Raw genomic sequence first — 26291 nt, 5'->3', positions numbered from 1 at the left:
GAATACTAGTCTCTTGGTGTGAGGAATGAAAGCGTGTTGTGCGCGTGTAGGAAACCTAATGAAAGAGCAAGAGCACTGATGATGGAGATGAAGCAAAGCGAATGATTGGCTTGGAAACAAGTGACATCAAGCACAAAGGTTGCCAGAGAGCGATAAGCTTTCAGGATACCAATTCACGTTATCTGTGCTGCGGCTTCTAAATTCCGTAGCGATCGAGGCGGCACGAAGCGAACAAGCTGTGTTCTTGAAGTATGTAGATATCTGGTGCCCACAGGACAGAGAACTGACGAGTTCCCTCGCGGCCTTCGGTCACAGATCGGAGGCAAAATCCTCCAGAGAATGAGGCCTTGACTGGAAGAATATCCGAATAAGACAGAGTGGTAGATGGACAGAGTTGGTCCAAAGGTGCGACCGTCGTAGTGTCAAATTTTCGATTGGGATTGGCCACTATTGAGCAGCGGAAGTTGCAGATTGATAAGCAGCGTGGCGATGGAGTTGGGATGTAGGTCGAATAGGTGCGCGAAGCCGTAAGAGTAACAACGAGAAATCTAGTCTGATGTATGAACAAAGATCTAATACAACATTGATATATATCGGATGACGTTGGACGGGTGGAATAGGGAGGTCTAATACTCACTGTCACAGTTGCTGCTGCAGTTTCTAGTGCGCTGAACGTCCACTCCCGCTTCACTACCACCGAAAATTGAATCAATAACCTGCCGTGCCTCCACTCGACTTGATATCCTCAATAATCGATAGCGTAAGCTTGTTCGGCGTATCTTAAGAGGTTTTCATTGAACGTAGGTTTTGCGCCGAGACGATGAGGCCCTGCCTGAGTGACCATGCCCGGATAACCTCAACCTTTCTCACGCCACTTCTCCAGTTTCTGGATTATTGAGCGTTAAGCTGTCTAGATATGGCAGACCTGGCTCGAAGCACCTGGTTTGACATGAAGACCAGCCATGTGCAGCGAATGTTGACCGAAAATAGACGTCGTCTTTATCTTGTCCTTGGTCTTCGTATAGCGGAGCTTTCTTTACGATTCTGCTGCACCAATGCGTCCAGAACATCGCACTGAGCGATGTGGGGGGGGAGGTGGGAGGATGAGGGAGAAGGAGGATGAGAGGGGATGGTGGTGGCGGTGTGAGAAGAGGTCTCGTTCAATTTGCAGGTTTCCAGGGAAGTTGATAGCGCCATCGGCTACAAACATCATTTCTGGTTCGTTATAACTGCCAGATAACGAAATTTAGCGTATTTTGAGAAGGCATTTGACGTTGAGACGCGAGATTCTCGGAGAAACGGACCAAATCGCCGTGGCTGTGCGCCGTGTGAACTGGTACGTAATCAAATGCTCAAAATCATACCAAACCGATCGACTTGCCCACACCGTTGCCCTAATTCAATGAATTTACGGTTAGTAAACATTACACAAACATTACAAGGAAAGCTGACTTACCGACTGTTTCTCGTTAGAGTGCTACTCAATAACTTGACGGGATAGTGTTACGTTTCGTGAGATGAAGGGATAAGTGCAAAGTCGAAGTTGAAACGACCGCGAATCCGGCAAAAGCGCGTCACGGTGCTTAAATCTACTGTAGATGAATCACGCCACTCCTCATCAACACAGTCCACCGCGACCTACACACTGAAGCAGTCCGTCGCACCTCGGGTCACGACAATAAAATGGATTCAGCTAACATCCAAATCCCCCACGTCCCTTTCTACCCCCGCTAGTAACCGCAGGCGCAAAAACGAAAATGAGACTCCTAGTCAAAGGACCAAGCGAGAGAAAGCTGCAGAATGTCAATGGAGAAAGAGAGAACACGATAGGAACGCTATTCACGGTCTCGTTACAGCCCAGGTAAACCCTAGCAGCAGGTCTTGTCTTATTTTCTTCATCTCAGATGCAGCAACGCGTTCACGAGGACTTGATTCGTGAAGAGGATACGAGGCGAGAGACGGTTTGGGGTGGCAGCGACGGAGAGGCAAAGGAAACATCGAGCCTTGGTGAAGCAGAGGAAGAGATGGGAACTTGGGGACGGATATGGGGAACCACTGGATCGTCCCAGACTCAGGAACGGGAACGAAACACATATGGTTGTCCAGTGTCCAGTGTCCACTATCTAGCTTTACATAAAGCCTGACGGTGCATAGGAATTTCCAACGTCGACTGGGTATACTGGGCGGGAGTACTCGGACAAGCTGGAGTTTGGGAGGATCTTTCGGAGTGAACGGGGAGGCGGTGGGCGTGGGTCAATCAATGATGTCGCATATCTCGACGTCGGCGAGGTTGGCATTGGAGTTCTCAGCAAGGAAGATGCTTCATACGCGATTGCAAAGCTAATCTTCTGGTCGATCTGAGAGTCTGATTAGGAACTGCTGCTCGATTTGAGATTGAGGGTAGGGAGAGGGTTCAAAGCCGGTCGATACGTCTGTACGCCATTTCATACAACGACGAAAACAAAGCGGAAATATGCGACCCAGTTAAGTTGGAACCAGCTTCGCAGTGAGAGCTAACAAAACAACGCGAAGGAATGCATCCATCATCCAAAACAACGTTACTTGAGAGATCCGAAGATCGTATGTGAGATGACATTTGAGACTACATCCGTATATGTATTTAAGCTTGTAGGTATATATCAAAAATCCATACAATTGGAGATCGTGATCATAGCGAGTGCAGGTGGTACCCCAGCTGCCAGCGATTTCATGAATCATTATGAAAACTGTTCATGAAGCAGACAAGAGAAGAAAAATGCAGTAGACACAAATATTAGAAAAAAACTTGGAAACAATGCCATGGACCCTTAGGCGCCGACCAAAAGTTTGGGGCAGTTCACTTCTGGGGTAATCTCGTTGACCAGACGAGCCATCGTGGTGATGTTGATAGGGATCGAAGACCTCTCCCACCCTTCTTCAAAGGGCAGACGCTCCTCGCGGAAGAAAACCTGAACAAAACTAAATGGGGAAAAGTTAGCTAGAGAACGACGAAACCGTTATAAAGGAGAGGACACGCCTTTTAGGAACAACACCTTGTATAGGATCCCCAAGGGTATTGAGGTAGAAAGCACTTTCAGCACTACGGATGCAAAGCGTCACGTTCGTATTTGTCACATTTGGATTGTTCTTGAGAGAGTCTGCCAGTCACACGTCCTGAACTTGTCGTGCCGATGTCGTATTGTAAACATCAGAACCAGGATTGGAATTAGCAAGCGTAGAAAATATGGTCTCGTTGAAAGGGACATTATCTCCCAAAGCGATATCTTGGCGAGAGAGAGATGAGTCGTGTTCAATGACATTGTGTCTGTATTTTTTGAGTCCCGATCAAGAATTTTGTTCGAAGGAAAAATAAACTTACGCCTTGAGGTCATTGAGTGAAAACGTCGTGGGTTCTTTAGACATAATTAGAGCGAATTTAGCAGCCAACGTCACGATTTCAGGTTCAACGTTTATACCCATCTGGAAAAAAATCATGAATCTTGATATGCAGGAGTTGAACAGGTTGAGGCCTACCATGCACAGCTTTGAGGACCATGGGAATGGAGATGTTTCGTCCCTCCCTAGACAAGAAGCCATGGTTGGCTAACCTGAAGAAGTTTGAGATATGGTCAACGTGCCATCATCTTACACGAGAAAGGAGGTATTCGACGAATGTGTTGAGGCCGGGACAAGGTCCTCGAGAATCATTGGGTCCCAGGGCCTGCCAACTATGCTGATGCGCTAGCGCGTTGGCGGCGATGGCAATGAGGACGAGTGAGAAGGAGGTTTTCATGGTATCAAGAAAGAGGTGTTCTGGTTGCAAGAAGGGAGGACAATTAGCAGCCTTAAATAGCCTACAAAGATCCTGGGAAAGATTATAAGTTCCTGTCCTCGGTTTGGAGGCGACTGTCACTGGTGCACCTACAAGATGCACCGCAGGAGGATCGTTGAGAAGACCGTTATGCGATGATGCCAGAGAAGCTGTGTTAAAGCTCGTGATTGCCTGGTATGCAGAAAATCAACCCTTCGCACAGGGCGGTTTGTTACTGAAGCTAAGCGTAGTTCTTCGACGGAAGACCGTACGCTGAGATTGCATCCAAAGTCGTATTAGACGGACGACAGACGAAGCCGCCCGCATCCGATTGACCAGCCGTAATCCCCATGTACTCAGGGGTCACCGGTCACCTTCCGAGACACTCGGCCACCTTAGCTGAGTAGTTGGACTCTGCCCATAAAGAACAAAGGCTACTGACCAAAAATCAACGCCATCAACGGTTTAAAGGACTTTGGAAAGCCACCTCCGGTTTCAGTATTCACTGCCCTAGTAAAATTTGCCAACTTCTGGGTCTGAGAACACAAAAACATGAAAGATGAGAAAGTGTATTGGTATCGGGAGATTAGAGAGTCGATTCAAGCATCCGAAGGCAAACTGAAATGGAAGAAGCGGATGTTGACCCTTCTCCCAAGCCTGTTACGCTTCGTCATCATCTTCTCACATATTCGTTTGTCCACCTTCAAATGACGCCAGTGCCACCACCAGTGTGTACCCCCTCAAACTTCCTCGTCAACTTCGAACTGGAGTGTTAGATTTTGGGACCTGATTAATGAATGCAGCATTTAACATCGTACCGAGAACAGGTATGGCAGCTTCCAGATATTCTGAATTCATCGCTTTTCCATGGATCCTTCCCAGATTTTTGCGATTTGTGCACGGCTCTCTGTATTGATTGGGTGCTTGGGATTAATGTTGTGGGTCCAATTACCAGGGGGAAGTAGTTTGGCAGTGTGGAGGGATACCTAGGGGCCTTTGAATGAAGGCCCATATTCTTTCATGAAGGATCGGTCGCACCGGAAAGAGAACCAACATGACAGAGGTTAATAGTAAATCCGGGTTGGTCGGCGAATCCGGCAAAAGCGCGTGTAACACACCGTACCTAACGCCATGTAATTATCCCACGCCACTCCTCCTCATCACAACCACGACGACGGGTCACCGACCGTCACGAAATTGTCACTGAAGACCAACACAAACTGAAGCAGTCCGTCACACCTTGGTCACGACTATCAGGACCACTTGCAGGATAACTAATAAAATGGATTCAGCCACCATCCAAACCCCCACGTCCCTTTCTGCCCCCACTAGCAACCGCAGGCGTAAATACGAAAATGAGACACCTAGTCAAAGGACCAAGCGAGAGAAAGCTGCAGAACGTCAACGGAGAAAGAGAGAGCGCGATAGGAACGCTATTCACAATCTCGGTACAGCCCAAATGAATCACAAAGATTTTCAGCAACAGCACCAGCAAGTAGACCATAATCAGACATTGTCTTCTTCATCTCAGATGCAGCAAGGTGATTACGAGGACTTGACTCCTGAAGAGGCTGCGAGACGAGAGAGGGTTCGGGCGGCAGCGAGGGAGAGGCAAAGGAAACATCGAGCCCTGGTGAAGCAGAGGAAGATGCGGGAACTTGGGATGGATATGGGCAATCAGATCGTTCCGAACCTTGAAGCGCTTCAGTATCCTGAGGCACAGTACCAACTTACTCAAGAGATGCAACAACAAGGACCTCCTCCTGGTTCGGTGGACCCGCAAGCTGGAGAGCCAGCTTTTCCTCGAATACAGGGTCATGGAGGGCAAATGTTTGCCACAACACTACTCCTTTCATTCTCATGCGCCCCACTACTCAAGCAGCATCTTTTGGACACTTTGCAGATGTCCAATGAAGAACTCGCTTCACTGGAACCGATTATCGCCGATGCATGGGATCAATGGGATAGGCAGGTACGTAACCTGCCTCTATGGTCTTCGGATGGGGCTGTTGGCTGAAGGCCAGTCGTCGAAAGACTTGAGTGTGCTGCTTGCATCTCTTCCTACAACGTGATCGATGCAAAAAAAATCTAATTTTGTTGCAGCGGCGCCAATTTGATCCCCAGTCTTTTGAACCCAACGCTTCTTCGGCTTCGTCGACAACCACGACGAATTCTACGGCGTCCACTTCGACGTCCACTTCGTTTGCACAACTTGGTCCAGGAGCCACCGCATCAGAGACAGCGGCAGCGGCTATTGCGGCCGTCGTTACCCCAGATTTTCGCACAAGATTTCATCGTTCGATTTTGGCCCCGAGCCCATTCCAAGCCCAGGCGGCGGCTGCAGCTGCCCAGGCTGGCGTTAGCGGAGCTAGGTCGCCTGCTCCGGCCATTGATCCTCATCTGAGTGAAAACAAGGACGAGACATAACGCCCCTCAGCGCCTTGAAGGACGGCAGTGCATTTCGCTGGATGTTGAATGGCCAACGATGAAGCTGTGAATGTTTCACGACTCATTCCCTTGTCACTTTTCGATCCTCATTCTTCAGTATAATTTATTTCACAATGAATACTCCCGTTGCTTTCCTTGGTTTACTTTCGACAACCTTGTAAGTATGTATAACTACTCGAAAATTGTTGTGCTTTGAAGCTTGGATCCAGTTAGTCTGATGATAAAGAATGATATACAGTATTTATTGCGCAGACAATTCGGAAGCAGAAGTAGACACGTCAAAGCGCATCGAGAACAACGTCGACAATCGCACACCTCCTCTCCACCACAACCATACTGACAGCTTCTTCCAGTACACTCTTCAATTCCTCAAAGGCCTCGTTCAACTTCACCCGTTCTCCCGGCCGAGCTCGGGTTCCAACACGTTTTCCCCAGGCCCATCCAGAAGTAGCTGCGACAGCAATTTGGGCGTAATCCGGATCGACTTCATCGTTGAACCTGAAGCCTACACCAAGCTGTTCCCCAGATAGAGAACGAGATCCGTGACCGTCTGGGTGTACGCCCAGCATCGAAAACTTGGGTGACTGGGGTAAAAAAGAGGTGTCAGAAGGAACGCTAACCCTATGTAGAGGAAGCATCTAACCTTCCACCCGCCATTATTCAGGATAATCGTCAGGAAGGGCTAAATGAAGAGATACCTAAATTGTTGGAACGCTGGCCGAAGACGGCTAATGAACTCACCGTTTGATATCTCCTCGCAACCCAATACGCCGAACTCGGAACACCAAACATGTACGATCCATCCCCAACGACAGCCACAATCAAGTCATGTTTATTGCTATTTCCCTGAGCTTTCGTAATGACTTCTTCTCCGATGTAGGCACCTGCTGAAGCAGCTAATGCATAACCCAACGACGATCCGCCAGACGTGAAAACACTCCCGGGAACTTCAGCTCGAATGTGTTCCCAAACGAATCCGAAATTGGATATCGATTCATTGATGAAAAGCGTTTTGAGCGGGTTGACAGATTTGTTGATTACAGAGCGTAATGCACTCATGAGATGTGGAACAGTGATATGACTCGGAGCAGCAACATTGTTTCCTTCACCACTACCGACATTCTCCGCTAGATCCAACCTAGCCACCCACTTGTTATGTTCCTCTTTCAACTCCTGCCCTCTTATTTTAACCACTTGATCCACTTGATTTGAAACGTCGGATTCATTCAAACGCTCATGGAGAGCATCCATGATTTGTTGCAGGGCCGTTTCAGCGTCGGCTTTACAAAGAAGTTCGATGCCAGAGTGCAGAGTGATATCCGAATTCCCGATGTTGACTTTTAGAGGATCTCCGGCATCGAGAATGAACACATGTGCATCGTCTTTGGGTTCGTGAAATAGTGGAAGCCATGGCAAATCGGAATCAATGACCAACACGACGTCTGCCTTGTGCAGATGGACTTTGAAGGCCTCAGAGGATCCACCGGGATTGTGATACGTCATTCCAACAAAGTAAGGGTGAGTGAAAGGAACATTGAGTGCGCTAGGGCAAGTAACGAAGATCGGGATAGCCAAAAGTCCAGAGAGGGCGACGAGGGGTGCGACTGCATGTACGTTGCGGCCCGCATGGGAAGTAATGATGAGTGGATGTTTGGCTGCGATGAGAGCTTCGGCAATTTTTCTAGTATCATTGGGAGATAGACCAGAGCGTGTGATCGGGAGAGGTGGGTGTTTGATTTGTGAAGTGATTGACTCGAACAAGTTGGATGGAAGTTCCTCTTCCATGACCTCGCGACGAGCCCATAGATATACAGGTCCCTTTGGTTCGCTGCTAGAGCTATGAACGGGTGTTAGGAGGGACAAGCGGGGTATGAATAGTCCGCGCGACATACATTTGAAGAGCTCGATTGACAACCTGACCCATGTTCTTCCCAGTATCGATCTGGATTGTATGCCGCATATACTGTCTGACGATAGCAGACTGGTCCGGGATATCTAGCAAAGACACTGTATTAGGTGAAAGTTGAGTGAACGAGCTTTGTCAGATTGACCTTGAACCCACATAATCCATTCATTGCGAGTTCCTTTCAGCTCGTTTCGGCTCGTAGATGCAGATGCCCCGGCATAAATGAGAACCGGTGTCCTTCCACGGTCGACGTTGTGTACTGCTCCCGCAAGGGCCTGAAAAAACATGGTCAGCAGTCGGCGCTGGGAAGGCCTGATCATGACAAGGTACGCACCTGCGTTCCAACATCAACATGAACAATGACTGCAGCTGGCCTTCCAGTGACCTGAGCATAACCTTGCGCAGCGCTCAGAGCTACCATCTCGTTCGGGCAAGTCACAAAACTAGGTAGCGTTTCCCCATCTCCATCGATTCGTTGTCGCTGGAGATCCTCCAACAAAGCTGGGTGATCTGAGCCCCAATTAACAAAGACATGAGTTATTCCTGCGTTCGACAAGGCTTTGAGAAAAGCGGAGGAGGTCGTGAATACCATGTTACCTTCGATGATGAGAGAATTGTCAATCGACTTTATAAGCCATAGACTAGCCTTAATACAAACTTATAGTCACCTGTTGACTTTCCACTCCCAGGCAACTAGCAACAGAACACCCTATCGATGTGAGTGCATTAGTCTGATGTCCATAATGCGAAAGATTCAATAAGACTCGGATTTTACGATTTCTCGCTCCGTGGTACAATGAGGTCGAGTTGGAAGGTGTGGCCGTTACTGTGGGTCACAGTATTGGGCGTTAACGGGAGATTCCACCAAGCACTGTGTAACCTAGGATCCTTCTCCGACGTTCTGGAGCATTCTATCGGTTAGTCTTTATCGACGAAAGAGACAGAAGGCAAACTAGTGGAAAAATCGTAATAGTATATGCAGCACAGGAACACGGAACGGAAAACTAGATAGAGCAGTACATAAGTACATAGAGTTGTCATTCTTGAGAAGAAACTGTGCAGTAAAGCAGACCTTGATCAGGTCGCAAAAATACAGATACATTCATGTAGCTCGATAGTGACTTTGATCCTCTCCTGCCCTAACGCGCGTACTCGCTCGAGCTGAGTAGCGCTGAGCACAAACATGCGTAGAGAACGGTAGTTGATACAGAACAAGCGGAAGTCCGTTAAAGGGCAGAAACCACGCCTCGAAAAGACAATGGCTCTATCAACAAAAATAGGATCCAAGCTGACCAATGCGGCCGGGAGAGAAAGATATTGCAGGTTCGGAAGGATTGTGTCACTTGCTTATGGAGGATTCCGAAAAGCCTTGAGAATAGGCTGGTTAGGCTGGTTACGGAACTAACCAGCGATACCGACAACCGCTGCTCGTCCACAATTCGAAATAAGTCAAGCTGGACCGTGCTGGCAGAACCGAAAGTAACGCGGGGTCACAATCCCACACGTTTAACGTGAGCCTCTCCAGACTGGATGATGATCTCTGAAGCACAACGGACAACTATGGAGCCCAGCCATCGCAGTAAAGCTTCATACTTGTGAGAGGGCGTGGACAAGAACCGGAAGTACGACGATAGCGAAGGGTTATCTGCTGAGAACCGAGTGTGCTCATCCCCGATGAAGAGATGCCGAAGATAGGGTAATTGGGCCATGGAATGGCACATCCACCGAAATAGGCCGCAAGGAAACAAGCCTCTGACACATGGGCAGCACCTGGAGCAGGCCATCGCCTGCAATGCTGCCACAATGGCATCGAATGGCCATGAAGGAATTTGACGACAGAGTATCGATTCGATTGGTAGCAGAGACTATGCAGTCACGTTGGTCAATCGTGGCGCCCGGGCAATGGTGTTCTAAAAACCACCTACAGGTTGCACCAGATTATTGAAAGCGTAATCACGGTACGCCCATTCCTCGTATATTGAGCGTTTGAACGTGGATTTGAGAAAGACAGGTTACGCATCTCAGGGAAATCGCGGGAACGAGAAATACTCAGAATAAGATCTCTGCGTCGGGGAAGGTGAGGGCCCAAAATTTTCCATGCTTCTCGAACCTGTTCTGAGAGCGGTGGGAGGTTGAAGACTCGTTCCCGTGCTAGTCGTATCGTTAGTGGATGATCTTTCGAGTTCTCCAGATGCATCTTTAAAGGTATTGTGATGGAAAACGGAAGCGACACAAACTCGATACCAATAGCTGACCTAGTCGAGGGCATCCCATGATAATGGCTCTTCAGGGAGAACACACTTGTGATAGATCCATAGAGGTACTTGTGAGATTCGGTGGAGGGTCAAAATATGGCTTTTCGAAGTCGTAATAGTCGACCTGAGATGAGTGCTTGTAGGCCGAGCAGACATCTGAGAAATCATCTCCCAGATCCGGACTGGAACTCTTCATTGGGTAGAGAGAGCGGATGGACAACATCCGACATTCGCATTCAGAGCGCACATCTGTCTTCGCGATCTCCAGCTTTCTTTCGAGAGCCTTTATCTTTACTGGTATGGGTCCAAATCAGCTTCATCTTCGTCTGGTAGATTTTCAGTTGCTCTTGATCAGAGGGAATGTAGTCGAAACAAGTACATTGAGGGTCTACAGACCGGACTGAAGAGTTTGTTCGTGCCACTCTAACAAGATATATCATATAATGATGGTTTGACTTCTGTCAAAGTTCATATTCTTAAGTTCTTCATGGACACAGAGGAAAAATAGGACATAAAGATCCATGGACACCACACCTCTATAAATTACTTCTAACTTCAGTCGGAGCCAACCCGGAGGGTTCTATAGAAACAGGTGATTTAACAAGTTGAGGGTAGGAGTACTAGAGCACACAAGACGGCACAGTGGCACGAAAGTAGGCACGTGGATATGTGGCACGTGGCTAACCGCGTCAACGGTCAGCTCATTCTGTCGCTAAACCTCACCAGCATCTGCAAGTCCTCAGAGAGTCCCTGAAACCGACACAGGTCCCATTAGGTCCCTCTCATACGACGTGGGAATGCCCATTCACTTGAGTCCCCCTCCCCAGTCGTCCTTAAATTCTTTCGATGTTTTGTTGACACTTCATGATTATACGGATCTCTCGACTGTAGCATCTGGAACTTCGTTCATCAGTGAAACCATAGCAAATGCTGAACCATCTGGACTGACTTCCTGGAACACATCCTCTAACGATATGGAAGCGTTGCCTTCAGGCGGCGTTGCTCTTGGTTGTCAAGATGGGTCTGTCTTTATCTGGAAACCCACGGTTCAGGAAGCCGGGAACAGGGCACCAAGTGTCCTACCTTTCACTGGACAAACTAGTCCTTCTCAGGTCATGTCTCGGGACTCTTTAGCAACTTCGAGGTCTGCTTCACCTGGGGGTTCCTCCAACTATGCCGCGCCTTTCCATATCAACACACGGTCTCGAATAGTTTCTGGTATCACGGTCGAACGTATCGAAGCACCCAAAAACTTTGTCGACTTCGACGACGAAGCTGACAAATTGAAGGACATGTTAAAAGGTCGAAATCCGCGAGACAGAGCCAGTTCACCGGCAGAGGGGTCATCCACAGACGGATCCCAAAAACCAAGAGCACATGAGGAGACTCTGCCATTGCTCACTCCGCAATTCCCTCCCCATACGCCAAATGTCATTTCGTTTTCTCCGCTATCTCAGCCAGCGGGACCTCTACGACCCTTGTCACACACCTTATTACTTGCTGCCGGTCCTCGGAGTTCTGTCATTTCTATGCACGTAATCGACAATGGAGACTTACTGGCTGTTTTGCAACGTTCTGGGTGCGCACTGCTTTACACCTGGTTGTCCCTTGGTCTCACCTTCGGCATCTAGTCGTTTAACTATCCTCACCACTTCAGACGGAAGATGTGCAGGAACTCTTGATCTCGATTGTACCCTACTGGATCCTCCAGTGGGTATGAAGGTGAGAAACAAGCCTCATGACGCCTGGAATTGGGAACGTCTCTCGGTTCATCAAACCTTTGAGGTGAGTCGAGCGTTACACCTTCCGTCTCAATGGTCCAACTTTTCGGTGTTAGAGAACCCTTGCTATGGCCTCAGCTTCTCTCGATCCGAACTCTTTGTCTTCACAAGCCTCAGACATGCAAGAAGATGAATCTCAGGATGTGTGCAGGACGGTGGTCGTAGAGTTATCGACGAATCGGTTTGCTGGCAATGCCGAGATAATGCTGGAAGCAGTCGGTCAATGGTATCTAGAGGGTCCTCCTGATGCTATTGGCTTACATGTCCTATCCGATGGTGAGATTCATCAGAATCAATTTATATAGTCCCACAAACAAAAGCATCTTCTACAGACATCTCGACCTTCTTCTATATTGACTCGAGTAGACAACTGAATTCATTTAATTTCTCTGTTCTCCCTTACTCCGTCGTCCCAACGAAGTCGTCTGGGAGGGAGACCCCCGATTCACAGCGCCATGTGAACCTATCAAATCCGTTCAAGGCGGCGGTTTCGAAGCCTCCAGAGCCGACCGAAAACCAACAAGACGGCCTTCCAGGACGCGTTTCGTTAGAGAACTTGAATGCGATTGGGTCATTGCCTCTCGATAATCAAATAATGGGGTGTCGCATGCTTAACATTGGAGGGTTGTTCTACGGTCTAGTGTGGTCTTTGCAGGAGCTTATGGTACGCGATTCCGATGGTGTTTTTTTTCAAGCATGAACGACTTTTTCTAAAACTCTTCTCAGATCTTTACCTACGATGGAGGCGTGCTCCAGATCCGGTTCAAATCCTCCTTCGTCGGCATCCAAGATGCGCGATTATTTGACGATCAGACGTTTATGATCGTGTACGAGGTACGATAATTCAACTTCAATGAAGATGGTTCTCGGGACTTTGGTCATCTTTGTAGGACAAGCTCGAACACTACGAGTTTAAGGCAGTAGATGAAAACTATGACGAGGTCAAACATCCCTCTTCAAACCAGAACACGAACGTCAAGTAAGGACAAGCTTATTCTTTTGGACTGCAATTTTACTTCTTTAGCTGATTGCTTGGAAAGGCCTAATCTACTACAATCCATTTCCACCGGTACCTCTGAGCCGGTCGACATCCGCTCTCGTTCAGCTGGCTTGATTGCTCCAATCAAAGATGGTCGTCTTCACCTAGAAAGCCTTCTTTGGGACAGGAAGGAACGGAAAAGAGTCCCCCAAGTCATTTGGCGCGCTCCTACTAAATCATCCAATGTTCGACTGACCGTATCTTTGCCGATAGACACAAGTACTATTCTCTTAGGCTACAGTAAGTGTTCTTACGGCTTTCGACGGGGGGACGTGTAACTGATTGACGGATTAGGTGATGGGCGAGTACGACAAACGTCGTTGATGCAAATCTGCCGAAAGAGGTCATCGGAAATCTCGTTTTTTAAGGAATCGGATCAACCACTTGACGGTTATATTGTATGTCTTCAAGCGGTGAGGGATTTACGGACGAATGAGCACCTGATTGTGGGCGGTGCGGATGATGGCTCGATTGCCATATGGTCGATGCATGAGTGCGTACTGATTTCTTAACCGTTCTATCCCTGACTTTCACACCTCCGTAGTCTGAAGCTCCGTGCCCGATGGACTGTGTTCAACACGCCACTCGCGGAAGTCCTTCAATTTCAAGATATCAAGACCGGTCCTCTCACTGGATGTGTTCTCTGTGTAGCTGAGGACGGCACGATAGTTGTTGTTGCAATTGACGGATTCAAGTTGTAAGTGGTTCATAACGCTCAACACAACGTTCAACTCAAATTTGTCTAGCCTATACATCGTTCCAGGTTCAGCCTTCCCATTGGAACGTGTCTGTATTGGACAAAATAACCTTCTTCTGATGTATTCCGACTCTCGAGCGCGTCTTTGGGATATCAAGACTAAGGAGTTCTGGAGGTCTATGACTTCCGACAAGGCGAATGAGATGCTAATGCAAGGTGGCTGGTCGGAACTGTGCGTCTCTTGGCCCTCAGTGGATAAGCGTTACATTCATGGTCGATTTAGGTCGCTTGATAGCGAAACCAATTCGATTAGTCCCATGCTCTCACCTGTGGCTAGTTCAACTCGGGGCTTGGATTTTGGTATGCTGTCATCGCATGCTACAGATGCCTCTGTGTCAGAGCTGACCCCGTCCTTTGATCCAGCATCCACTGTGCGCTTAAACATCGGGCTCTTCATAAGCAATTCTACGACCATCGCAAAGTCCATAAGTACCAGCAAATTACAAACTCAGAATATCTTATTGGCCCGGGATCACCTTCGAGCTGTTCTTTCGACTTTACTCACACCAGGAATAAACAAAGACATTGACGAGATTTGTCGAACTCAGCTCGGAATACCCCTGTCAAACGTCTCTGCTGGGTTCTCTGGGTAATAATCTCATTCCGATTTTGGGTTTAACAAACTCCGAATTGACGACAAACGGATAGATCCCGTTACTCAACCATCCACCAATTTTCTTCTGCAAGTCTAGCCTGGTGTACCTCTCAAGATCTTTCAGCAGCTCGTGCTCTGGGGATCATAGTAACACTCCGAGCATTGAGCATTTTCGAAGGTTCTCGATCAACTTCAGCAGTCGATATGATGTTCTTTGCCACTAATAATCTCCCAGAATTATCGCAAAGCGCGAGCACCGTTATTGGATTTTACTCGTCTTCTTTAGCGGACGCTGTGAGAGCTGCGTATAAACCCCCTAGTCTGGTATTCATTGCAAGATGCTGGTTTGATGGATCTAGTAGGTCGAATCTACTTATCCGACTTCCTCAAGTGGACCTGACTGAATTATTTTTCAAACCTCTAGATGAAGTTCGCCAGGCTGCGAGGATCCTATTTGACGCAGCCGCTGCGGGAATGACAGACGACGAAACCAATGCGACCGTTGAGGCCTGGCAACACCAGTGTAACTGTCGTTTTTCTCCTTGTGCTATGTTTACCATCCTCACTTCTCCACTCTCCCACAGTGCCATTTTTGCAACCCACGATACAAAAAGAATCACCCGTAACTGCTCTTGCGCTATTTCTTTGTGGCCATTTGGCTGCAGAGAGATGGAGCCTCTTCTCGGCAAGGTAGGTTAATTGATTATCAAGTTGTTTAACTGATAGGTTCCCTGACAATCCCTTTTTTCGACTGCAGTACCATGAAGGATATTAGCAAGTCTATCTCTCTCTACCTTCACGACGAACACTCCATTTACCGCGTACTTGCCGTCGATCTATGTTCGAGAGGTTTTCATGTCTGGCAGCATCACATTGATGCACTCGAAATCTTGAGATCTCTTATATCACTCGCCACGAGCACCAAGAAGGAAGCTATCAGCGCACAGAATCCCGGAGCACAGGCTAGATCCGCGATCTTGCATATCTCTGCAACGAATACGACGTTGTTCATGACAACGCTGGGTTTGGACATACTCAACCCGGTGGATACTGAACATAGGAAGAGTGTTTTACAGATTCTGGCGTTTTTGATTCGAAAGGTTCTCTCTTTCTCTCTCTCTTGTGATCAAAGCAGAACTCTAAGGCTGTTGGATACCTTCTCCTATCCAGCGACCGATGGTCTTGCATCCGAACCTTCCTAAACTAATGGAAGCGGTGGTAAAGTCTCTCGACCCCAACTCTACAACAAATCGTGATGCGGTTCTGGATACTGCAACTGAAATATTGAAACAGGTAGTCAAAACGTGTGTTCCCGCTCCGATTACTCTGGTATAATTAGCACTCACCTATAACCAAATAATCTTCTTTAGCTTTCCGAACGTCGACTTCCACATGTCAACCCAACGTCTTTCTGTCGGAAGCAACGAAGGGGCAATAGTGATGTACGATTTGAAAACTGCGATCCGGTTGTACGTTCTCGAAGGGCATAAGAAACCTATCACAGCGTGTTCCTTCTCTCCCGATGGGAGAAGACTGGTCACGGTGTCGCTTGGAGAGAATGTTGTTTTGGTGTGGAAGGTTGGGACGAGTTTTTCGAGTTTCTTTAATCCTGGGGCTCCTCCGAAGCAGGGCCATTCCGGGTCGGACCCGTTCAAGACTTATCCGTTCAATATTGGAGATGAGGGTGCGTATTTGTAGGCTTGTTTGTTGACTTTTTTTGCTTCGATTTTTTGTGGTGGAAATGGCTCTGACCTTGTTTTCCTCCCACAGGCAGCATGGATGTTGCTGACACGTTGGAATTGGTCAAGTTTGAGTGGATTGCGGATAGAAATGTTAAGCTCATGATCCGTGGGAGCGTCCTAACCTTCAGCACTTGATACTTGTATGCAGTCTGAGTAAACACCGTATTGATTGTAATTGTAATTGTAAGTTGCATTATTACAGGGATTTAGGTATTGAGGCGCGTCGCGTCACCGTGGCCGGAATAGGGGGGACCGATTATCTAAAGAAAGAACCTGTCTCCCTCGCACCCCTACATTACATCAACGAGGTCTTCCTCTTTGACACTCTTATGCCTCGACCATCACTATGCTCTTCATCTCCAGCTGTTCAGGAATCCGAAAACTAGTTCCCCATACTCAACCCCCTAGACCTCACATCCGCACAATTCGCCGTATTCTCGTGTCCTTGCTCGGATTAACATTCTCGTCGCTTTTCCTATTATGGATAACAGGATTGAAAGTCCACATATATCCAAAAGGCTTCTTAGATGTATTCCGGTATGGAGACAAGGACAAGATCATCACTGGGAGTCCACCAGATTGGAGTTGGCTCTACGCGCATGAGGATGGATTACCGCAGCATAATCTGGATTTGCCGTTTCCAGAGGGTAGGACAGGGAGGTATGTCAGGTTCTCGAATGAGATCCGGCAGTTGGGATGGAACAATGTGTTTAATGAGGTGTAAGTTTTCATAGTACTCCATCTCAAAACTAAAGGGTCTGAGAGAAACCGCGACTCTTCTGTTTCAGACTGATGAACACCCACCTCGCACGCGCCTCTAATCGCGCATATGTTTTTCAAGACTACCACTGGAAAGACTCCTACTACCCTTGGCCGATCCCACCCATCACTTTTTCTCCAAGCCGTAGACACCCTCGGACACCGTTAAGCGCGTTGATTTCTGGTCCATCCGCTGGGGGTCCTTGGGAACCTGACGATCCTTCGCCTCGCTCTGTTTCTGTTCGGTATTGGGATATTGTCTGCCCACAGAAAGAACGAAAGTATATTTATACGAACGAGGTTAAACCGCTTATACCGAAACCTACGAAAGACTCCCTGTCTCGCTCGCGGTACGGTTATGCTGGTGGGCCCGTGGGGGAGAATCAACGGCAGAACTGGGAGTCGCCTTGGGGAGATGAAATTTTCAAGTATTGGAAGGACTTGCTTCTAAATTCACCTGAGAGGTGTGTGGAAATCCTTCCAGGTGGACTAAAGGATGGAGAGGGGGAAGATCCGTACCCGCAGACGTTCGATGTACGGATGTGGGCGACACAAAAAGTACTGCCGCTTTGGGAATCGTTTTCTGTGTCGCCGGTTTCGAAGTTGTTGAAGGCTTCTCCTACCGTCAAATCCGGTGTGGATAGGAATTTACATCTGTTCCAGGTCAGGGGGTCTTCTTCGGAACCGATGGTAGGGGATTCAAAGAGAGTCGATGAAGACCAAGACCCGTTATCCTCCGTACTGGCTATCCATGTCAGACTTGGAGACTTCTCCGATGCTTGTACCGACTTGTTGGCGGCGTATAACTTGACTTTCTACTCGTGGAATCTTCTTCCTTTCCTATCACAAGAAGATGTGTTTATCCCGCCTCCCGGAGGTGTACCTTCCCCTTCTCCGAACGAGGAATACGTGTACGGAAAAAACACGCCAGAAAATGTGTCTGTGTATCTTGACCGTTGTCAACCTTCGATAGGGAGGACTGTGGAGAAGGTTCATAGTGTTCGACAGTCCCTAGAAGCTGATAACCTACTCCGGCTACACACGGTTTACATCCTCACCAACTCGTCTCCTTCCCAGCTCCGGCTTTTGAGAAACGAGTTACAGAGAGAAGGCTGGGAAAACATTGTAACTAGTCGTGATTTGGTGTTGGACGATTATCAGAGGGATGTTGGACCTGCCGTGGATGCAGAGATTGCCCGAAGGGCCCGCGGGTTTATTGGAAATGGAGTGCGTAGCGTTTTTGGGTGTGTTTTTGTTCCAGTTGTGCTGATGGTTGCGTTCCAACTTTTCAAGTGGTCCTCTATGACTTCCAATATCGTTCACCAGCGTCTAGTTACTGGGCATGAGCCGAAGAGTATTAGGTTCTGGTGATATGCCCAGGTTGCTTTTATATTAGTAAGGACACTCCGCAACGTAGTAATAATTCGTGGAAATCACAGTCTAGACCTCACTAGCACTACGATTCCCCCATCGTCACGTCCTCTTGCCGCTTTACTTCCAACAGCGCTTCAGCAGCTGCCTTCATCGTTGATATTTTTGATCGCATGACTTTGATAGCCTCGGGTAGAAGGGCTTCAGGCTTATATGCACCTTCTGTTTCGACACCGACTGCGGGGGGATCGCCGAGACATATTTAGTATAGAAGTCATTAGGCAGAAAAAAAAAGCTAAAAACTCACAAATAAAATGATCTCGTATCCGGGAAAGCTCGACTTTATCCGCAAGATCTGGATGACGGAGAACCTCCCTAGTGACATAATCTCCGCGCATTGCTTCTCTGTCGATGTAAGGTTTTCCCGTGAGGGAATTCACGCGGACTACACCGGGGGCAAAGCATTTTTTGAGTGCTTCGATTCGATCGGGAGGTATGTCTCCTTTTAGGACGATGTTTGGATGAAGGCGGTAAGATGCAGTTGCTAACCGGTAACTGTTCAACGAACGACCAAAAAGAAAAAGAGAAAAAAAAACGAAAAACACCGTACCGACAGGATTAAACTTTGCATGATCCTTCCCAACCCCCTTTACAGCATGTAGCTCCATATTTATCGACTGGCCAGGTCTGAGTTTCGCTAGGACGATGTTGGGATTCGTAGATCCTGGTTTATCGACTTCAGCAAAAACGGTTTCTTGTTCTCCTGCTGGCTGCCAGACTAGATGTGAAGAAAGGAATTCGTGGTTGGTATATAAGACCGCTGGGTCTTCGCTGCTGCCTTTGGGTACGGAAGGGTTTCTGGTACATGTCAAGTCTACTTTGAAAACGATAGTGTTGCGATCTGTTGCTAGAGTTTCGTCGTTGGCTGGATAAAATAAAAGTGAAAAGGATGGATCTGAACGAAGTAAGACGGTTACGCACGATCCCTATAATCCATAATACCCGGATCTACATTCAACGGTACCAAGCCTATTCGGTGGGCTAGAACTTCGTCTTGAATAATGGAAGTGTTGTCAAACACGTATACTCGTTCTATCGCAACTGTGGGTACCTAAATACCATCAACTTTCCGCTGGAATAATGAAGAAATAAAACAGCTCTCACTCACCTCTGCAAGCATTATCCTCCTAAACGCATTCGCTATCGAAGCGTCCACACCGATAATGTCAAATTCAATCGACCGGTTGGATAGTTTTGTTACACGAACGGTCGTATTCTATCCTTCCACGTCTTGTCAATATTCAAAATACTCGGAAAGGAAGACGCGACTGACTTCATAAAATTTTTGTAGATCCCAAGAGTGGTCTTCTCCAGGATAATGACCGGGAAACTCAGCATTGGAGACGTTTGTTGCCCGCTCTGCTGTTATTCCGACGAGTCTTCGAGGATTGATGTCGGTAGAGGAAGACATTTTTATCAAGTTGTGTGATTAGGTAAACGAGCTCACCAAAGGCGTCTGGGCCGTTGTTTTTAAGTTACAGAGTGAAATACATATAACTAGAGCTAACTACACAGCCCTAACGTTCACTTGAAATGCAAGTCGCCACTGCTTCGCTCAAAACAACTTTTCCAACGGGTCAATAACAGTGCCCATCTGGTGAAACCATGAGAGCTGCAACATGTAGGACAAAGCAACTGAACAAACCTTCTTGACGACTTTCGGTAATGTGCCTCTCTGGAAACCAACCCTTGTGTTCCACTCCGGACCCAATGGCTGTTCCATTCGACGTTCGTACTGCGCCTTGCTCGTGTACGGGTACGGTAAGTCATTGACTAGGTATTTAGCCGCTTTCTTATCTCGTCTCTCCGAGATGATGACATGGGATTTTTTGTAGTCAGCTCGAGTTTTGGGATCCACACCAGCAACTTTCTTGATAAGGTGTGGTTTTGGAGGTGCTTTCTTAGTGCCACTTCCACCCCAAGAACCCTGAGGGATGGGTCAATGATATGCCAGAATACGACGTTACGCGAAGAAGAATAATGAAACTCACCCAACCAGGTAATGTAGTATCGACTTCTTTGGGAGCATCCATCGCGATTTCTCGCCGCTTAGCTTCTTCAAAGTCCTGATATAGCCTTTTGAGTGCGTGCAACATCCGGAATGGGGAGGCTACCGCTCACCTTCACAACACTGTCCCCAGCGAAAGCACGGGCAACAAGATCCCTCTGTTCAAACGCGGTGGGCCCTTTACCCTTCTTTCCCTTCTTTAACAGCGCCGCTTCCTGAGCATCGACCTCGCTATTAACGTCCGAATCATCATCGCCCTCTTCGGCACTTGAAGGTGCTTTGGCCTTTCCTTTAGCGGTAGCACTCAGAATGGTGTCTGTTTGGATCTCGACCACCGCGTCGTCCTTTGCTTTGGCCTTGTCAATTTCTGCCTTCTTGGCCTGTTTCTTTAGCTTATTTTTGGATTTGCTCATTACAGAGCTATCTTTTTCGACGACGACCTCGTTCTTCTTCCGTGGCGCTTTTGCACCCCGGGCTTCAGCAGGTACTAACCAAGGATTTGGCGGATCGCCGGAGGAGATGCCTGCTTCGGATTGCTGAGAAAGAAGGGGTCGCACATTTGAAACTGTGGAGACGATCGGCGAGGGAGGTGCGGAAGAGAGGTCGGTAGCGGATTTAAGGGTAGAGCTTCCCTCTGAAGGTGCCTTTTCGATTGTGCTGCCGACCATAGTCGAAGACTATGTGAAATAAGAAGATATCTTGATGTCAGTAAGGCGGGGGCTCACTGTTACAGGAGCACCTGGACGGTAGACCATTCTACCACCAGTGCGAGAGACCAAAACGCCGCCTCCGGATGCTTCTCCTACATTTCCAATACTGTCTTCATGCCCCAAATCCTGGCCCATCTCCCGAATAAAGTCGTCGACCATGGCATTGGCCTGTTGCTGTTTCCTAGCTTCGGCATCCCTCATAAACTTCATATCAAATATTGTCCCACTCTTCCGTTCCTTCCCCCCGTCCTCGTCCTGTTCAAGTGGTTCCTCTCTGAGTGCTTTCAGCTCATCAAACGCCCCACGAACATCGTCATCCTCGTCTTTGTCTTCATCACTACCACTTTCACTTTCTCCACTATCGCCATCCTTCCCAGCAATCTTTCTACGGAGCTGTTCTCCTCTAGCCAACATATCCTCAATTTCCTGTCTACCACCTCGTACGCCATCATCGTCCCCTTCATCTTCACCATACCCTCCCCGCTTCGTTACAGATTTCGCCCATTTGCCAGTATTCTTGTGTCTGAGAGTTGCACGTTCCCGGGCACGCTCAGTCTCGTGTCGCAGTCTCGCCTCCTCCTCATCAACGTCCACATCAAGTTCGTTGTCCCCCCTTTCCCTTTCCTTCCGTTTGATACGCCGATAAACCTTGCTCTTGATTTTCTTAACCCGCTTTGCCTTCACTTCAGCACGGAACATTAATTCACGCATTTTGCGTAGTTCCTTTCGTCGCTCGGCAACTTCTTCGACCGAGAGTTCATTCGCCTTGAGCATGTTCTCCTCTGTTTGGAGAACTGAAACGTCAGTTGCGAGGTTAGCCGAGGTTAGAAGGTTCGATATTGTAGATTCGAGGGCAGTTGTTGGCTGGATAAAGTACTTTAACGATCATTTTAGACGGAAGAAAGAAAATCGAACTTACTTTAAATTTAGCGGCTAATTCCAGATTGGATACCCGTCCTTGAGTTTCCTTGGGTTGAAGTGGGAAGCTCAGATGGTCAGCCTCTTGTATTCGTTTCATCGTCGCACTCCATTTCTGGACTTCCTCTTTAGTTTGCTCGTACGCTGCCGCACGATCAAGTCGTTCTTGTGTACGCTGAGGAAGGGGTGCGGAGAGTGTTTGTGGTTTCTTTTTGCTGGTAGAGCTTGTCTGTTGAAGCACTTTCACGGATTTTTCGAATGCAGCAGTCGCATTACCGGAGAGTGGGGCAAGGAGATCCGTAAGAGTAAGGCCTGGTTAAAAGGGTTTCTCGATGAGGAAGCTCCCAAAGCGGGTGTGGAAAGTAAATACCTGCTCCCTTGGTCCTAAATTCATTCTCTTCGCCAGCCTCTGTTTGCTCCTTGATTATTCGTCGTTTCTTGGGCCGTGAGACGGATTCTGAAGTTGAGGAGGGTTCGTCATCGGCTCGGCGTTTTTTGGAGGATGAGGGATCTAAGGAAGAGACAAAATCTTGAAGCTCCTCAAGGGCGCCTGTTGCTTCCTCTTCGGCGTCAGAGAGTGATATCGAGATATTGTCATCTTGGTCTTCGTCGTCTTCATCTTGCTCGTCTTGACTGCCGCTATCCTTATTTCCATCAATACTCGACTTTGAGGCGCGGGGCCTATCGGGGCTCGTAGTGGCCTCGTCGTCGTCGTTCAAGGGTTCCCCTCTACCATCCAGAATATCAAGGACGTCGATAAACTCATCGTCTTCTCCAGATTCCTCCTCCTCCTCATCGCTTGGCCCTGAGCCATCGTCCTGCTCCACCATGTCCTCATCTTCATTAAGATTGACCTCCGCAAAGCGGACCCGGGTCTTCTTCTTCGAGGGCTTGACTTTCTTCTTCTAAATTGTTAACGAGTCCAAAAAAAAACACGGAGGCATGAAATTCACCTTGCTCGAGAAGAACCCAGCAAACCGTTCCTCGTCACTCTCCTCAAACGCAGCATCACTGTCAATCTCCTCGTTCTCGTCGTCGGTGTCTACTTTATCACCCTCTTCCAAAAGCCTGACTTTCATTCGCATATCCTCCATCTCCATCTCCATACCCTCATCACCTACATTCCCAATCCCTGTTCCTGCCTCTTCATCCCGGTCCAAATCCAGGCCGATCTTTGAGCGACGGGATTTCTCGGGTGTGTACTCGTAGACGTCGTTATCATCCTGACCATGAGCTGCTTTGGCAGCTTTGCGCGAGTGTCGTTTGGCATACCCAGCAGCGTCGAATTTCTTTTTGTTTGTAGACCCGTTGTTTCTTTTTGGTTTATGACTAGAAACGGATGGTGGCTTGCGTGCCATATTCTATTTTTTTTTGCGAAAGCAGTCGGAACGCAAGGAGTGGGCCCTGGGAGGAGAGAGAAAAAACACGGTCCGGTGCAGATCAAGATCACGTTGCCGCGGACCGCCTTGAAAAGTTGACATCGACGGCGACGTTTGTAATTTTTACAGAGCTCAACTGCACCTTGATACCTCTGTTTCCCCACAATCAGTCCTGAAGCTCACATCTTTCTCTTTTTTTAGCTTGTCCAGCACCGCATGCGTAGACCATACGACTCAACAGCTTTCATCCGCACACCCTGGTACCGCCTTCAGAAAGCAGAATGACTCCTCCTCTCGACTCTACTCTCTTCTTTACGAACAGACTCTAAATGCAACCAATTGCGCAGGCTATACTACTCGTTCTTTCTGTCATGTCGCTTCTATTACTTCCTCCTGGTACGTTCTTCGAGGTCATTGGTGCCTGACGGTATATCTGAGCAAAGATACCTTCACAGTCTGTATCTACCACCGAAATCGTAGAAGGAGAGTTGGGCGTCGTCGTCTCGTGGAGTCTCTAAGGAATGACATACGTCCGTTGATACTACCCTTGTACCGTGAACGCGAAGAGATTCCGGCACCGGATCCTGTTGTGATGAGGGTGAGTAGTACATTACAAAAGGAGAAACCACTTAAAGTGTTTATAAATCTAGGATTCGGTCATCTACAAGCTAGGAACACTGAATGCCCCACCGATTATACTATACAATGTTCGAGGTTCATAGGAATTCCTTCAAGAACTTTTCGCCTCCTTCTTTCTATCCGACATCTCCCCCCTCTCCTCTACTATATCCGACATTTTCGTACCCACATCGGAATTCAACCCGCGGAACCCGTTAATAACACCCTCCCGATCGCCTTTCGACATCTCCTGCGACATCTTCCATTTCCCATCCATACGCATAATCTCAATTTCAATCCCAATAATGGCCTTTTTCAAAATCTGAACAAACGATCTCGGGGCATCCTCTACGAGCCACGGCTCATCGTACTTCATGACCCCCTTCTCCCCCACCATCGTCAGATCCTTTAGCTGTTTCTCAAGAAAGTCCTCAGTGGAATCGGCTTTACTGTCGTAATACACCGTCAGTTTTCCATACACCTGTACGGCAGCGTAGTTCCATGTCGGAGCGACTTTGCCTGTTTTGGGCTTTGTCTCGCGGTAGAATTTTGGGGTGACGTAGTGCTGTATGGGATGGTTGAACAGGACTAGGACGTCTCGTTCTAGTTTGCGTGGACTGTCACCGCCTTCTACTTCATCATTCGCAACGGAGTTGATGTGATCGATTAGAGCTTTACTCTGTGGGTTGGCGCGTGCCATATGGCCTCGGAGAACACCTAGTTCAGTTGGACTGTTCTCGTCTTCTACATCCAAGACGAAAGGGAGATGGGATGATTGGATGAATGGGTGTTTTGAGGATTCGATGGCGGTGGTGAAGATGCCGAGGGAGTTTGACCTGATAAAGTTGCGTAAGGCGGGGATGTCCTTTTCTGTGTAGACGTCGGGGAGGTACATTCTTTTTTTTTGGTGTGTGGGTAGATGTGTCTTTAGGTTGTTTGTGATTTCTAGGATTGCTCGCTATTTCGCTTTATATACCCAAGTTTTCTCGCTACATCTCTCATGCTAACTCCGTCTGAGCCCTTTTTCATTCTTTTTCCATTATCAAGCATAGCATATTTTTTCGGAGGTCCGTGTAGAGCGTAACCGAGGTGGCGTCTCGACTTATTTCCAATATTGAGAACAAGCGGAACGACCGTTCGTGTCGCAACCGAAGCTACCAAGTTCGTTCGGAAGGAAATGAGCCTTTCATTTTTCCTATACGAGACCTGAGGCACAACAAATTCACTAGGCGTAGCACACACTTCTTATTTATGGCAGAAAGCTGGCTCTTTGAGAACAGTACGCAAGTACATCACTGCGGGAGACACACCTTGATCAGGCCTCAACCCCGCTTCAACGCTTCCTTCTTTCTGTCCGAAATTCCCCCTCTCTCTTCCACCATCTCTGAAATCCTCACACCCACATCACTGTCCAACCCACGAAACCCTTCAACCACACCCTCTCGATCACCTTCCGACATCTCCTGCGACATCTTCCACTTCCCACCCATACTCGCAATCTCAATTTCAACCCCAATAATCGCCTTTTTCAAAATATCGACATACGATCTCGGTGCATCCCCTACACTCCAAGGTTCATCATACTTCATAATCCCCCTCTCCGCCGATATCGTCAGATCTTCTATCTGTTTCGATAGGAATTCATCGGTAGACGTATCAGATTCGAAGAACACCGAGAGTTTGCCATACACTTGTACGGCAGCGTAATTCCAGGTCGGAACGACTTTACCTGTCGTAGGCTTTGTCTCGCTGTAGAACTTGGGTGTGACGTAGTGGTGTGTGGGGTTGTTGAATAGAACTAGGACGTCTCGTTCCAGTTTTCGTGGATCCGTACCATGGCTGGTAGTACCTCTGAGATGTTCGATTAGAGCTTTACTCTGTGGGTTCGCGCGTGCCATGTGACCCCGGAGAACGCCTAGCTCAGTTGGACTGTTCTCATCTTCTACATCCAAAATAAACGGGATGTGGGATGATTGGAGAAATGGGTAGTTGGGGGAATCGATAGCGGTGGTGAGAATACCGAGGGGGTTTACTTTGATGAAATTTCGAAGAGTGGGGATGTCTTCTTCTGCGTGAACGGCTCGGAGGTACATGGTATTGATGATGGTTTATCAAAACAAGGCCTTATATACCCTACTACTCCTCTACCGAACGA

The 26291-nt window shown here is 48.0% G+C and overlaps 10 protein-coding genes across 14 annotated transcripts; 4 read left to right on the top strand and 6 right to left on the bottom strand.

The window, feature by feature from the left end:
* Positions 1-1904: 1904 nt before the first annotated feature.
* Positions 1905-2361, top strand: E1B28_012779 (uncharacterized protein; the record flags this gene model as incomplete). The annotated part of the gene is made up of 2 exons (XM_043157924.1): positions 1905-2105; positions 2155-2361. The coding sequence occupies 2 exons, from the start codon at positions 1905-1907 to the stop codon at positions 2359-2361; spliced, it is 408 nt and encodes a 135-aa protein (XP_043005294.1).
* Positions 2362-3144: 783 nt separating this feature from the next.
* On the bottom strand, positions 3145-3576 carry E1B28_012778 (uncharacterized protein; the record flags this gene model as incomplete). The annotated part of the gene is made up of 3 exons (XM_043157923.1): positions 3145-3304; positions 3359-3459; positions 3514-3576. 3 exons carry the CDS (start codon positions 3574-3576, stop codon positions 3145-3147), a joined length of 324 nt encoding a protein of 107 aa, XP_043005293.1.
* A 1365-nt stretch (positions 3577-4941) lies between these two features.
* On the top strand, positions 4942-6322 carry E1B28_012777 (uncharacterized protein). 2 transcript variants are annotated; one of them, XM_043160822.1, is made up of 3 exons: positions 4942-5018; positions 5083-5762; positions 5894-6322. In XM_043160822.1, exons 2-3 carry the CDS (start codon positions 5250-5252, stop codon positions 6215-6217), a joined length of 837 nt encoding a protein of 278 aa, XP_043005292.1. In that variant the 5' UTR covers positions 4942-5018; positions 5083-5249; the 3' UTR covers positions 6218-6322. The 2 variants fall into 2 exon arrangements, with proteins under 2 accessions (XP_043005292.1, XP_043005291.1); XM_043160821.1 differs by having other exon boundaries at positions 4942-5762.
* E1B28_012776 (uncharacterized protein) lies at positions 4942-8965 on the bottom strand. 3 transcript variants are annotated; one of them, XM_043157922.1, is made up of 8 exons: positions 8920-8965; positions 8803-8853; positions 8479-8741; positions 8290-8419; positions 8131-8233; positions 6980-8075; positions 6882-6920; positions 4942-6822 (listed from the first exon to the last, which is right to left on the bottom strand). In XM_043157922.1, exons 3-8 carry the CDS (start codon positions 8734-8736, stop codon positions 6517-6519), a joined length of 1932 nt encoding a protein of 643 aa, XP_043005290.1. In that variant the 5' UTR covers positions 8737-8741; positions 8803-8853; positions 8920-8965; the 3' UTR covers positions 4942-6516. The 3 variants fall into 3 exon arrangements, with proteins under 3 accessions (XP_043005290.1, XP_043005289.1, XP_043005288.1); XM_043157921.1 differs by having other exon boundaries at positions 6394-6822; positions 8479-8687; positions 8742-8965; XM_043157920.1 differs by having other exon boundaries at positions 6394-6822; positions 8131-8245; positions 8301-8419; positions 8479-8965.
* Positions 8966-11111: 2146 nt separating this feature from the next.
* E1B28_012775 (uncharacterized protein) lies at positions 11112-16535 on the top strand. Of its 2 annotated transcripts, none has more exons than XM_043157918.1 (19): positions 11112-11978; positions 12031-12184; positions 12237-12456; positions 12513-12844; positions 12907-13014; positions 13071-13159; positions 13221-13459; positions 13514-13712; positions 13764-13916; positions 13966-14148; positions 14200-14276; positions 14340-14565; positions 14625-14929; positions 14996-15094; positions 15156-15261; positions 15329-15671; positions 15742-15875; positions 15942-16255; positions 16342-16535. In XM_043157918.1, exons 1-19 carry the CDS (start codon positions 11197-11199, stop codon positions 16446-16448), a joined length of 4170 nt encoding a protein of 1389 aa, XP_043005286.1. In that variant the 5' UTR covers positions 11112-11196; the 3' UTR covers positions 16449-16535. The 2 variants fall into 2 exon arrangements, with proteins under 2 accessions (XP_043005286.1, XP_043005287.1); XM_043157919.1 differs by having other exon boundaries at positions 11112-12184; positions 14625-14749; positions 14807-14929.
* Positions 16536-16626: 91 nt separating this feature from the next.
* E1B28_012774 (uncharacterized protein) lies at positions 16627-18502 on the top strand. Its single transcript, XM_043157917.1, has 3 exons — positions 16627-17033; positions 17102-18299; positions 18366-18502. The coding sequence occupies exons 1-3, from the start codon at positions 16660-16662 to the stop codon at positions 18441-18443; spliced, it is 1650 nt and encodes a 549-aa protein (XP_043005285.1). The 5' UTR covers positions 16627-16659; the 3' UTR covers positions 18444-18502.
* Positions 18503-18528: 26 nt separating this feature from the next.
* On the bottom strand, positions 18529-19914 carry E1B28_012773 (uncharacterized protein; the record flags this gene model as incomplete). The annotated part of the gene is made up of 6 exons (XM_043157916.1): positions 18529-18680; positions 18751-18987; positions 19054-19368; positions 19425-19554; positions 19612-19719; positions 19777-19914. 6 exons carry the CDS (start codon positions 19912-19914, stop codon positions 18529-18531), a joined length of 1080 nt encoding a protein of 359 aa, XP_043005284.1.
* A 144-nt stretch (positions 19915-20058) lies between these two features.
* On the bottom strand, positions 20059-23497 carry E1B28_012772 (uncharacterized protein; the record flags this gene model as incomplete). The annotated part of the gene is made up of 8 exons (XM_043157915.1): positions 20059-20097; positions 20149-20430; positions 20495-20569; positions 20625-21188; positions 21237-22085; positions 22141-22451; positions 22510-23041; positions 23093-23497. The coding sequence occupies 8 exons, from the start codon at positions 23495-23497 to the stop codon at positions 20059-20061; spliced, it is 3057 nt and encodes a 1018-aa protein (XP_043005283.1).
* Positions 23498-24248: 751 nt separating this feature from the next.
* Positions 24249-25031, bottom strand: E1B28_012771 (uncharacterized protein; the record flags this gene model as incomplete). Its single annotated transcript, XM_043157914.1, has 1 exon — positions 24249-25031. The coding sequence occupies one exon, from the start codon at positions 25029-25031 to the stop codon at positions 24249-24251; it is 783 nt and encodes a 260-aa protein (XP_043005282.1).
* A 427-nt stretch (positions 25032-25458) lies between these two features.
* E1B28_012770 (uncharacterized protein) lies at positions 25459-26229 on the bottom strand (the record flags this gene model as incomplete). Its single annotated transcript, XM_043157913.1, has 1 exon — positions 25459-26229. One exon carries the CDS (start codon positions 26227-26229, stop codon positions 25459-25461), a length of 771 nt encoding a protein of 256 aa, XP_043005281.1.
* Between the last annotated feature and the right edge of the window lie 62 nt (positions 26230-26291).

This window comes from Marasmius oreades, chromosome 8 (assembly GCF_018924745.1).
Source record: "Marasmius oreades isolate 03SP1 chromosome 8, whole genome shotgun sequence".
Taxonomy (NCBI): domain Eukaryota; kingdom Fungi; phylum Basidiomycota; class Agaricomycetes; order Agaricales; family Marasmiaceae; genus Marasmius; species Marasmius oreades.
The sequence above is the reverse complement of the archived record's forward strand: the minus strand, read 5'-3'. Positions and strand labels throughout refer to the sequence as shown.